Raw genomic sequence first — 13,810 nt, forward strand, 5'->3', positions numbered from 1 at the left:
TAACCTTAAGCTCAACCCCAAGGCGCGGGAGGACGAACCACCACCCTAAGAAAGACGGGCCGGCTAGAAACCCTAAACCAGTCACCTGCGGTGAGTGGATGTCTGCGGAAGCGATACAACCCCCGAGCTTGGTACCTTTCCCAGGCAAAACCCCCCAGTGAGCATGCACGTTGAGTGAAACCTGGGCGGAGGCCCCTCAGCGTCCCCGGGTCCCCCGTACCTGCGGGGTCGAGCGCCATCTCCGCGGGCGGAGCAAGGGACAACCGCTCGGCTGCACCCGGGCAGGGGGCGGGGAGGGGAGGGGTCTGGTCTCGAGCGCACGTGCAGCCGCCGGGAGGTTCCCGACTGAGTAGGAGCGGAAGAAGCCGCGCGCCGGCCTGGGCGAAGCCGGGCCAACTTCCTTTCTCCCTTGCCCAGGTCCTACTTCCGCCGCCCACTGCGCCTGCGCCCCCTTGGCCCCGCCCCTAATCCTGTTACTCTCGGGGCAGATGGGACTTCTCCCGGGGAATGACCCCGGGAAAGGGGCGGGGCCGCCTCGGAATGGGGCGGGGGGCGCGCCTCCCTGGACAGCGCGATCGGAGTCCCAGCTCCCCAGTGCCGGCCTCTTCTGTTCCTTCCATTTTTTTCCTTGCTAGCGTTCATTCATTCATAAGTATATTTCCCGCTTGCCAGGTCCTGAGTGCTGGGGGGAAATAATGGAAGAAAAATGAGGCCCCTGTCCTCCAGGAGCGCAGCACGGGCAGGGGAGTCACCCACGAGCAGGGCGCTGTTTCTTGGGATACACGCCACCCGCGCGAGAGGTTCACCACAGAGGTGGAGGCGTGTGTGCGGGGCCATCATTTCCTCCCTCAGGACAGCAGCCTGTGCCTTCCCTGGAGGTCAAAATAAAAAATAGGACTCGAGGGGTTCCCGTATTTATAACAGTCCGCCTGGCGTGCCTGTTACCATCCTCTTAAATCCCGACTCCGGCTGTACTTTCTCTGAGAAAATATTAAGCAGGGTTATGGCCGCCCTCCTTACGACCCGCAATTGCCCTCTCCCCGGGAGCAGAAACTTTCTCAGTGGCACCGGCCAGCCCTCGGAAGTGCTTCCTTGTCAAACCCCGCGTTGAACTAGTTCGAGCCTCCAAAGGGTTAAGTGCGGCCAGGGACAGATGGGACAGATGTTTAGAAAAACAAGGAGCAGCTGTTTCTTCCCTGGGAGGGATTGAGGACTTTCAAAACCATCCCCTCCCCGCCTACCTGCAGTCCCTCCTCCCCTGCTGCTGGTTCCGCCTGGTCAGTTGGCAGAAAAGCTGGCACAGTGGGGCAGGGCTGGGAAAGTGGGTCTCTGCTCAGCAGGTCTACCGATTAAGGGCCTGCGTGGACATGACGGTCTTTATTACAGCTGGAGGTTGAGGTGCCAGGGTGAAGAATGAACGTTTCCCTCAACCGGTCAGGAAAAGAGGGTCCTTTTCCTTGAATGTTTAATAAATGTGCTATTGAAACCGCCAAATCGCTCATACCCCTCTCATTTCTCTGGAGGCGAGGGGTTTTATTTAGACAGCAAATCTTTCTGAGGCAAGGAGGTGGGGTATAAAAAAACCACAAGTCAGATATCTACACCGAAGTAATTAAAAACCAATCTTTATATATTCAAAAGGGCATCATGGTAAAGTGGGAAAGCTTGGAGAGCTTCAGTCAGAGAAACGTGGGTACCTGAACTTGAATCCTCTATCGTGACCCATTTGTTACTTGAATAAACTCCAACGTTTCTCTGGACTTTAGTTTCTAATTTGCAAGGTTGTTGTGAGGAAATAATCTATCATGCATCCCTGTTTCTGTCATTTGAGGACCTTTTTTGCAGTTAGGCCATAATTATCACTTAATCATTATCATTTAATATTTTTTTTAAAAAATCAACTCATTTTTTTTTTTAAACTTAAAAAGGCACTATCTACTTTAGGCTGATCATCTTAAGCAATATCATCTGTAAAATCATGGGAGGTTTTTTATATGTCCAATAAAATGAATGGCTAGACATATCACACTAGGAGAAGCACCAGCAAAAATAATAGCTCAATGAGGATTTTGGGAGTGAGGGCAGTAATCAGTGAAACTGAAAATGTTAAAAGAGGTGAGATTCGCAAAGCCTTGAACATTTGACTGAGGAGTGGTTCTTTAATCTATTGCTATATGCAGTCAGGAGCTATTGAAGGTTAACAAGTAGATAAATGGCATGATGCTCAAAGTGAGGTTTTATAAAGATTTATTGCAGGATGCATTTAGGTGGTGAGAGAGCCAGGAGATGAGCAGAACAGTGAGAAGGCTATTGCAGTAGTTGAAGGACGATCTGATGAAAGCCTCAACTAGGATGTGTAGAAAGGTAAAAAGAAAAAATGGCTATGAGAGTAATTGCCAAGGGAGAAACTAGAATTCATCACTGGACTTAGGAGAAATGCCAAGGAGTAAGATCTCTAGGTGATTCCTTTCCTTCACAATTGAATACAGACAAATGTGAAAATCATGGCAATATACACTTTCCTACCTCAAATTTTATCTCCCTTGATCTTCTTGCTGAGAGGGCAATACTGAGAGAGACCAGTTAAAAGGCAGTTGCAGTAACCCAGGAGAACAGTGACTCTGGTTGAACCACCATAGAATCTATGAAGGCAAAAAGAAGTATGTTTAATATGTAAACTACACATTAAAAATAATATGAATAAAATACATGTACATATCTGTACATATACATATACATTTTTTATTAATCTACTTTCCAAGGAATGTGCAAATAGAAACATCTTATTTTTCAAGTCAATTCTAGCATTCCTTTTTGCTAGACATTGATATCCAGTTGGTTGTGCATGTGTGTGTTGTTGTTATTTTTAATTCAGATGTTCAGTCAGTCAGTGCTTGTTTCCAGTTCTGCTCAGCATCCAAAGTAAAGATTTTCCACCTGTAGTTCCACTCTGCCCTGCCTTTGAGCCAATGAAAATTAAGTTTGAAAAAATATTGGAAGACACATCCCCGTCATGGAAGGAGTTTGGAATGAATTCTTGGCTAGAAGATCACTACCGAGAGTCCCTGGTGGCACTGCCTGCTTTCTCAGCTGCACGAAATTTGGCCCCTGCCCCCATGGCCTGTGCCCTCTCCATATAAACACATTTTGGGCCAAGTTGACATCCAAGTTCTTTGTGAGGTCTAGAAATCTTTGGTGAGTTCCTGCTCAGTTGGCCACAGCCCTAACAACCTGCCTAGCTTTAGCCTCTCCCCAGAGCAATATACTTTTTCCCTGTTTCCTGGTGGTTGAATAGGGCCTGCTTCAGTGTACATCAGTCCACCTATTAGGGATTGAATCATGCCCCTCAAAAACGACATGTTCAAGTCCTAACCCCCATTCCTGTGGGTGTGAACCATTTGTAAACAGGACCTTTGAAGATGTTATTGAGTTAAGGTGTGGCCTCATTTATGAAAAGGATTTTTAAAAGTCCTAGTTAGATGAGACCAAATTGACTCAGTGAGGGCCTTGATCCATTACAGGAGACTTTATAAGGCAGAGGAAATTTGGATGCAATCAGTCAGTAGAAGCCAAAAATCAGAAGCAAGAGAATGAGGCAGATTGCCATGTGATGGAGCAAGAGATGCAAACCGAAGAACCCCAATGATTATGGGCAAGCTGGTACCAAAATGCTACAGACTCAGAGAAAAAGCATGGCCTGTTGAGACCTGCATCTTGGACCTTTATCCTCCAAAACCATGCAACAATAAATTCTGGTTCTTTAAGTCAACCAGTTTTGTGGTATTTGTCATAGCAGCCCTACCAAACTAAGATACCACCTAGCCACCTCAGTCGGCTCCTGTAGGCCCCTCCTTCCCCACATTGAATTTATCACATCTGCTCAATTTTCCTTCCTTATGTTTATTTCATCTACCAACCACACTATCACAACTCTTAGTTTAAGATCTCTCCACTTTTGTGTAGATTCTTACACAAAAGTGGAGAGATCCTAACTAGCTCTCTTTTTCTAGACTTTTCCTCCTCCCATCCAATCTCTCTAATCCATTTCAGCCACAACAGCAAATGTGATTACAAAATTTCTTAAATAAAAGCCCTCAGTGATTCCCCATATAAATAAAATTCAAACTCTTCCCTTTAACAAGGTTCATAAAACTTTTTATAAACCAGTCCCAACTTTCTAAATTATACTTTCATCATAAGCCTCCTTGTACTGTGCAATTTCTGCTATATTGAACTATTTGCAATAGTTTATCAAATTATATGTGCATATTTTTCTGTGCACTATCCCAACAAAACAGTTAAGATTCTGTTTACTGATTGCAAAAGAGTATGTAGTAGAAAGATAAGGCCTTTAAAATTAAACCAAAGTAAATGCTAATTCCTTCTTCCCTACTTTTGCTTTATAACATTTTATTGAGACATAATTTATATACAACAAAGGCCCAAATTTTTGTGCAGCTGAATGGGCTTTTACACATATATATACCTCAAAACTACTATCCCAGTCAAGATGCAGAACAATTCTAATAACCCAGAAGTTTCCTTCATGTCCCCTCCTCATCAAACCCCATGCCACAGAAATAACCACTCTCCTAACTTCTGTGAACATTGATTGGTTTTACCTGTTTAGGAGCTTTAAGTAAATATAATTATGCAGCATATAGTCTTTCATATCTGTCTTCTTTTGCTCAATATTAGGGCTATGGGATTCCCATGTAGTATCTATCTATATATCAGCTTTTATATGTCCAGTGTGATGTGCAATTAATCATTTATCCTCCTGACTCTCACTTTCTTCATCTGTAAAAACAGAATAACTGGCTGCATGATTGTCTGAAGCATTAAAGATGGCCTACATCAAACACAGAGAGTAGTATCTGGTACATAGTAGGTTGTTCATAAATTGTAGCTATTGTTACTGTGATAATTACCCTTTAGACCTTCTATTTTCACTTTTAAAAAGCTGTTCTCTTGAACTGTTAATATACTATATTCAGATTTTTTTAATACAGTAGTTCAGAGCTACTCTGGCTTCAGGACTGAAATCTAGATAACAATATGTTTAAATCAGCATTACCTGAAACACCCCTGAAATGAACAAAGGAGATTTAGCAGTGTGACCTATCACTTATCTATCAGGTGAGAGAAAAAAAAAAAGGTGTGAAAAAATCACCTCTCACTTCTGTAGAAGGTTTTTTATGTTTTGTTTTTACTGTGTATTGTTTTCTGGTTGACCTCCTTTGAGACAGACCACAATTTTTTTCTGGGGTCAGATATACTCTTATTCCTAAAAATAAAGTAATAATAAAAATAACGATAATCTATGACATGACATTTATTGGATTTCTCTTCTTTCGGTGTTGTGCAGATACCCTGATCCTTTGTAGAATTTATCAAAATTCTGATAGATTTGACAAGCAAAAAACAGTGGTGCTTTTTTTGGTGCTAAGTCTGAAATATCCGTGATATTCTGGTTAGATGGTCAGCTGCACTGAAAACATCTCAGGGGACTTTTGCTCATATAAAGGAAATAAAGTCAGTGAAAACTTCAGTGATTTACAAGGAACATCTCTGTGCTACTAATCTAACAAAGTACAATTATCCTCCCACACCTCTGATAATCCACTATTTGTCATGTACCATGTTGAGTCCTGGAGAAACAAAGATAAATAAGATGAGGTTGTTGCCCTCAAACTTGGATCTAGAAGGACAGAGACAAACAGATGAACAAATAACTTCAATCCAACATGGTAGAAAATTATGTGGGAGCCTAGAAGAGGGAGAAATTAATTTGGCCTCCAGAAGATGTCATATAAATTCTTATAGAACGAGTAGGTATTCGCCAGGTAAAAGACAAGTGGAAACTAAATTGATATTTTACTGTACAGAGCAGGCAGGGGCTAACGATCACAAACCCTGAATATGATTGATATAAATAGATTGGCTATTATTATTTAGAAACAAACAAATAAGAACCAAAGGGAAAAAAACAAGTGTTGGGAATTGCTATCAAGTTTCAAAGTTTTCTCCCTAGTGCTATGCATAAACAAAAAATTCCATTATCCTTGGTTCTGCTGTCTTTATCAGTCAGGCACCAAAGAGTAAATCTAGACCAAGAACTCCCAAAAGTACTTTTTTACCTTCTGTAAAAAAAAAAAAAAAAAAAGATGGGGAGTGGTTATACTAATATTCCGTTAACTAGATTCGCTGTGAAGGAGCCAGGGATCCCAGAAGGCATGGATGAAAGCTTTCCTGTAAAATGAGGTATTGCTTTTTGGGGGGAGAAACTGTGTGGTATGCACCATTGCCTAAAAGAGCCCCAGGGCCTTTCACAGCACTTGCTTCTGGCATTGTAAATGTTTGTTATCTAAGTGACTATTATGGATGAACAGAAGAGCTCTGTTTGAACCATAGGTCACTGCCGCTGTATTTTTCTCATGCTTCCCCACATTCCCAACCTCACTACCCTGCAGTAATGATGTACCTTTATTTTAGCTCACAAAAGATATTCTTGCATCTGTACCATCAACCACAATTCTCATCCACCTCTTGGTTTACTGTGCTATTCTGTTCCTAGAATTTTCTCTAGCATTCTGTTAATTGGCATTTACATACCTAGACTACCATTTTCAGCCACATCCCCATTTATAAACTAGCTGTTACTCACTATGTGTTACCATCCACTCTATACAACTCCACACTTTTACAGTAAAGCTAATTAAAACTTCTACATACATTAAACATCAGTAGTCCATCTCAGTCCTCCTCTTATCCTCTTTAAGAATCCACTACCTACCACCAGGTCTTGAAGATATTTTCCTACAATTTCTTCTAGAAGTTTTATAGTTCTTGCTTTTATTTTAGGTTTTTGATCCATTTTGAGTTAATTTTTGGATAAGGTGTGAAATAGGGTTCTTCATTCCTTCTTTTGGCTATGGATATCCAATTCTTGCAGCACCAATTGCTGAATGGACTGTTCTCCCTCAGCTGTGTGGTTTTGACAGGCTAGTCAAAAATCACTTGACCATAAATGTGAGGGTCTGTTTCTGAACCATCAATTTGGTTCCATTGGTCTATGTGTCTGTCTTTAGGCCAGTACCATGCTGTTTTTACCACTATAGCTAGGTAATATGATTTAAAGTCTCGAGATGAGAGTTCACTTTTCCTTTTTGTGATGTTTCTGGCTATTTAGGACCCCTTATATTTCTAAATAAATTCGATGATCATATTTTCAATTTTTTTTTTAATGCTGGTGGAATTTTTATCAGGATTGCATTGAATTTGTATTGCAATTTCAGTAGAATTGATGTTTTATGATAGTCTTCCAATACATGGGCATGGAATGTTTTTCCAATTATTTAGACCTTTTTTGCTTTCTTTTAATATTGAGGTCCAGTGTTATGAATTCAAGTGCTTTACATCATTGGTTAATTTTATTCCTATTTGAGTTTTAGCTGTCATATTTTATTTTCACCATGCTTTTGACACTTTTAGCTACCTTTATTGATATAATCATCATTTCTAGACTCTCTTCCAGCCCTCTCTCTTCTATCCTTTCTTTTCATGGTCTAGCACACCCTTTAGTATATCTTGAAAATCTGGTCTCTTGCTTAGAAATTTTCTCAATTTCTATTCATCTGTGAATATTCTAATCTCGCTCTCATTTTTGAAAGACAGTCTTGCTGCATATAAGATTCTTGGCTGGAAATTTTTCTCTTGTATTATCTTAAATATATCATACCACTGTCTTCTCACCTCCATGGTTTCTCGTGAGATAGCAGCACTTAATCTTTCCTTAAACTTTTTAAATTTTTAAAAATATTTGCTTTTATTTATTTATCCCCCCCCCCACTGCTTGCTTGCTGTCTGCCCTCTGTGTTCATTTGCTATGTGCTCTTCTGTGTCTGCTTGTCTCCCTTTGTTGTGTTGTCTTTTTTTTTTAAAGATTTATTTTTATTTATTTAATTCCCCTCCCCTCTCCCGGTTGTCTGTCTTCTGTGTCTTTTTGCTGTGTCTTGTTTCTTTGTCCGCTTCTGTTGTCGTCAGCGGCACGGGAAGTGTGGGCGGCGCCATTCCTCGGCAGGCTGCTCCCTCCTTCCTGCTGGGCGGCTCTCCTTATGGGTGCACTCCTTGTGCATGGGGCTCCCCTACGCGGGGGACACCCCTGTGTGGCAGGGCACTCCTTGCGCGCATCAGCACTGCGCATGGGCCAGCTGCACACGGGTCAAGGAGGCCCGGGGCTTGAACCGCGGGCCTCCCATGTGGTAGACGGACGCCCTAACCACTGGGCCAAAGTCCGTTTCCCTGTTGTGTTGTCTTTTTTTTTTTTTTTGATTTTTTTTAATTGATTTTGTAAAAATATTACATTAAAAAATATGAGGTCCCATTCGACCCCACCACCCCCACCGCACCCCTCCCCCCCCCAGCAACACTCACTCCCATCATCATGACACATCCATTGCATTTGGTAAGTACATGTTGTGTTGTCTTGATGCATGAGCTCTCTGCAGGCACAGGTCGTCAGTTCTCTGCAGTGCAGGACATCACCTCTCCACAGATGTGGGCTCTCAGCTTTCCATGGGCTCAGGCCAGCTTGCCTTTACAAGGAGGCCCTGGGATGTGAACCCAGGGCCTCCCATATGGTAGATGGGAGCCCTATTGGTTGAGCCACATCTGCTTCCCTCAGCACTTAATCTTATTGGGTATCCCTTATATGTTATGCATTGCTTTTCTTTTGCTGTTCTCAGAATTCTCTCTTTGTCTTTGGCATTTGATATTCTGATTAGTGTGTGTCTTGGAGTTGGTCTAATTGGATTTTTTCAGATGGCGTACGTTGAGCTTCTTGGACATTAATATCTATGTCCTTAAATAGGGTTGGGAAATTTTTTAACATTATTTCTTCAAATACTCCTTCTGCCCCTTTTCCCTTTTCTTCTCCTTCTGGAACACCCATGACATGTATGTTTGCACACTTTTTGCTGTCATTTAGTTCCCCAAGAACTTGTTCAATTTTTTTCCCTTCTTTTTTTCATCTGTTCTTTTGTATGTTCACTTTCAGGGGCCATTTCTTCAAGCTCACCAATCCTTTTCTTCCGCCTCCTTAAATCTGCTATTATATGATTCCCATGTTTTTAAAATTTCATTTATTGCATCTTTCATTCCCATAAGTTCTGCTATATTTCCACATATGCTTTCAAATTCTTTTTTGTGCTCATCTGGTGTCTTCTTAATATCCTAAATCTCTTTACCCATCTCATTGAATTTATTAAGGAGATTTGTTTGAACATCTATAATTAGTTGTCTCAACTCCTTTATGTCATCTGGAGGCTTATCTTGTTCCTTTAACTGGGCCATAGCTTCCTGTTTCTTGGTGTGGTGTGGATTGTAATTTTTTTTGGTGTCTTGGCATCTGGATTACTAGAGTATTTATTCTAGGTGCAGTTTTTCTCTTTAGTTTAGGGCTTCTCTATCCTTTCTGCCTTGCTGATTGTACAGTAGGAGCCAAGGTCGTAATTGGTGCTATAAACTGTGGAGGCTCAAGCTGCCCTCATTGTGCCAGGGACCAATGAAGCTTCTCCCAACTTTCTCCTTTGCCAGAGGTAGGGACAGAGTCACAGCTGTGTGGAATAATCCAAGCTGTGCAGGTCTAGACTGTAGTTGCCCAGAGAGACTGATGAAACTTCATGCCCCTTCCTCCCCTGCCTGGGGCAGAGATGGAGCTGCAGATATGGGCAGCAATCTATGCAGTGCGAGTCCAAGATGACTGCAGTTGGCCCACTAGACTTCCAATTTTCAATCTTTGCCAGCCAGAGGTACCTGCAGTTACCTGGATAGGCTATTGCAGGACCCACCAACCTCCTCCCTGCCAGAGGTGGGGCTGAAGCCTCATCTAGGGCTGCTGGTCAATATGGGTTAAAGAAACCAGTTCCTCCTGTCACTGTGATTTTCAGTCCTGGCTTCCCCTCAGGCTGGGCCGAGTCAAAATGGTGGCCACCAGCCTCTTTCCAACTTGGGCAGATTTACACCCCAGCTGTTCCCAGGGTTATACCTTAGCCAGCCGAGTCTACCAATCAGTAGCCAAAATCAGCAGCTCCTCCTCTGTTTTCCAATTCCAGCCCCAGAAGAGCTACTTGGGTGGCTCATGCTGCCAGAGTAGGATGATCACCAGCCTCCGCACTTGGCTGGTAATTTCCCAGAAAGGCTGGCACAGGTCCCCACAGCTTACTCCCTGATGGTGGTGGGCCTGGGGTCTAGGCTAGAACTGCAATCTGATTTGGATGGAAAGAAGCTGGTCCCCACCAGCACTGAGATTTTCAGTCTGCCCTGTTTCCCCTTGTACCAGGAGCAGAGTTCAGATGTCCAGCCTCTCTCTGACCTGGACAGGTTCAAACTTCAGCTATTCTTAGGATTATATTTTAGGCTGCTGAATTTACTCATCAGTAGCTAAAGTTGGTGTTCAACTGTCTCTTCCTCTCCTGTTTTTGGGAAGTAGAGCTTTCAATTCTAGCAATGGAACAGCTCCCAAGGTGGCTTGTGCCTCTAGTGGAGGATGGGCACCAGCTGTGGTGTGAAGCCTCTACTTATGAGTCTTCTCTGCAGATGGGCAGCGTCCTCCTTCCATTCCTTCAAGGATGTGGCAGGATGCTCTTCTGACCTCCTGAAGCCCCCAAACGGGTTCTTCAATTAGCTCCAGATAGCTCTGGGTATTTGCTAACTGCTGTGTTGCAGGAGCTGACTCTAGGAGCTCCTTACTCCCTGCTATCTTGCTGGTTGTCCCTTTTGTACCACTGTTCAAAAGTCTTTTTTTTTTTTGGTATATGCATCTGATCTTCCTCATTGATGGCTTCTTTTTTTCCTATTTCCTTACATGGACCATCATTTCCTGTTTCTTTGTATGCTTTGTAATCTTTTGTTAACAACCTGCATTTTTTATATTTTAATGTATTGTCTTTGAAATTTACTGAAACATCTCTTCTTTAAGCTTATATCCAGCTAGCATTATGACTGAGCTTTCCTTAAATGCCAAAAGCATTTTTAAGTTGCCTTTTTCTTGATTTGATGTGTGTCCTGTTACAGCAACCCTTTAACTATTTCCTGGACTGTCGAGAAAGATGATTCTGACAGCTCTTGTTTGTTGCTTAAAGCTTCTGTCTCTTGATTATTCTTCAATCCACCACAGACTTGCATCTAGGACATCCCTTGTGTACTACTCCAAATCCTCAGCCTCAAGTCTTTTATGTGGCCACTAGCTCTGTGCAGACTTCAATCTTCAATGGATGTGCAACATTTCAGCATCTTACCTCAGGCCTGTACCATATACCACTCTCTTGCTTCTCCGACACTGTGGCATGAAGCACCTACAGGGACCCTTTTCAGGACCCTTTCTGTATAACACAGAAGTACAGAGGAAGCTATTGGGATCACCTTGATCAACAGGGAATGGAATCCAATGGATTCTGAAACACATTTTATAAGACCCCTCCAAGCATATCATGGGACCAAGTTCCAGTGGCCTGTAAAGTGGGAAACTAAGTAATGCATCCAGGTATCATGTTTCCCTCCTTTTTTGTTTCACTGTCCCTTGCCCCTTACTCTGGCTCCCTAGGATCATATTCCAAGATAGTCCACCTATACTATTGCAAGTTGAAAAAAAGCACTTGTTCATTGATTCCTCTTTTAGTTTATACTAGTTCAAGTTTTCCCTGTCCCTTGCTATTCAAAGATATTTATTATTTCAAAGATATCCAAAGATATTATCCTAAATAATAACAATACCTTCAATGAATGACAGATAAAGGCCATTATATATCTTGTCATAACATACAAAATTGTGCAGGAGAGAATTTAAACTATAATCCACACCTAGTGGTAATGCTTCAATATGTGTTCATCAATTGTAACAAATGTACCACACTAATGAAGGATGTTGTTAATGTGGGAAAGTGTGGGAGGGGAAGGGGAAGGGAGTGGGGCATATAGGAATCCCCTATATTTTTATGTAAGATTTATGTAATCTAATTATCTTTAAGAAAAATTTTGAAAAGTATTTTTTTAAAATGCCTGCAACAGCTCCCCTGTGCCCATAGAATAAGATTGTGTAAACAACAGAACTTGATGGGAGCACATGGCAATCTGATCCAGCGTTCACATTCTTAACTTCTCTTCTGCCATGTAAATGTCCGCCTCCTTCTTCCTAAATATCAACTCCTCCCTACCTGTGAAATATGTCACTGGGAATGCATACAAGTCCAGGCAGAGGGAACAGCCTGCCATCTCCAGGATTATCCCAGACCACCAGTTGCCTTTTCTTTCCTTCTTGCAATCTAGTAGTTTTTTTGCTTTCATTCCATCTGGCTGGTAATGTCTGAGCTCAAAACCCCTATTTTTATTCCCAGACCTTCCTTTCTGAAGTCTCATTTGTCATGCTGTACCTGGTTATACTCTCTCTAGATGTGTCGTGTTTCATACTCATAGCTCCACGTCACACGGCTGCAAGTAAGCTATAGACTCAAAATATCTATAGGGACCAGACCAGCTCACCTAGACCTGCCTCCAATGCCTGAGGTATAGCAATCACTCACCAAATATTTGTTGAATGAATATGTAAAGACATTGATTTTTGTGTATTTGAAAGCAAGGTTGGAAGGGAACTAATCATTCACTTGATTTTGCCTGAATTGCTACCAATCATACACTGAATATATCTAAAATGCTTCCCTTTACTAATTTGTATTATTTAATAGAGGCTCAGAAAATACAGATTTCATCAAGACTATGTCTTCAAACAATAATTTAGTTCACTGTTTACCTATTATTGAAGTTTTAGGTTACTTTTTTCTTTAAAATTAACAATGAGATGATATCCTAAAAATAAATCTTTCTCTTTAGCTGTATTTATTTCTGAAGGATAATTCCTAAATGTAAAATTGCTTTGCCAATTACTGTTGATAAATTCATTGATAGGCAAATTCATTGAAAATACATTTGCTAAATTGACACAAAAATCATATTGTCACAATTCATTAAATTTTGTTAGTAGTTATATTAAGTTCTGGCATGTTTAATAATAGCCTTTTTATTTTTCTTCTGTGAATTGTCTATACATATTCTTTCCCACTATAAATTAGATTATTCCTGTTTTTCTTACTAATTTACATATTATTCTCTATATTAAGGGTATTAAACCTTTTTCTATACTGTTTTTGGAATATTTTTCTTATAACCTTTTTTTTTCTTTTATTTATAATAATTTGATGAGCATACACACATATGGGGTATTTTTCTTTATTATCTTCCATTTGTTTAATACTTAAAGAGAGATAACTCAGGCTGTTCTCTCTGTTTTTGTGTTTTTCTGGGTTTTAAAACATAGTTTTCTGTTTCACATTTATCTTCCTTTCCTCATCTTTATTTCATTTTAGTATATGGAAGTTATTTGAGGATATAATTTTATTTTTTCCAAATACTTAATTTTTCTAGCACTATTTTCTCAAAAGAATTCACTGAATAACTCACCCTTTCCTTTTCAATTCTTTCTTATCTTATCTTGGGTCTGTTTCTAGGCTATTCTTTCTGCCCATCTTCCCGGCACTGAAGGATCTTTGAAAGAGGGCTGCTTAGCCAGGGGGTGAGGCAGGTCTTTCAGTAGAAGCTATAGCACATATCATAATTACAAATTCACAAAAGTTTCTGGGTTTCATTCATTATTATCTGTCTACTTCTACATTATAAGCTCCATGAGGTGAAGGACCACATCTGTTTTTCATCACCATTGTAGCCGTAGAACATAATAACAATGTATCGAATGCCT

General features: G+C 41.1%; 1 protein-coding gene across 1 annotated transcript in view; it reads right to left on the reverse strand.

The window, feature by feature from the left end:
• CMC1 (C-X9-C motif containing 1) overlaps nucleotides 1-447 on the reverse strand; it is a 102,549-nt gene extending 102,102 nt beyond the window's left edge. The window contains exon 1 of the mRNA XM_004473769.3: nucleotides 221-447. Coding sequence (XP_004473826.1) covers nucleotides 221-239 — 19 coding nt within the window. The 5' untranslated portion in view covers nucleotides 240-447. The remainder of the gene's footprint in view (nucleotides 1-220) is intronic.
• Between the last annotated feature and the right edge of the window lie 13,363 nt (nucleotides 448-13,810).

Source organism: Dasypus novemcinctus, chromosome 31 (genome assembly GCF_030445035.2).
Source record: "Dasypus novemcinctus isolate mDasNov1 chromosome 31, mDasNov1.1.hap2, whole genome shotgun sequence".
Taxonomy (NCBI): domain Eukaryota; kingdom Metazoa; phylum Chordata; class Mammalia; order Cingulata; family Dasypodidae; genus Dasypus; species Dasypus novemcinctus.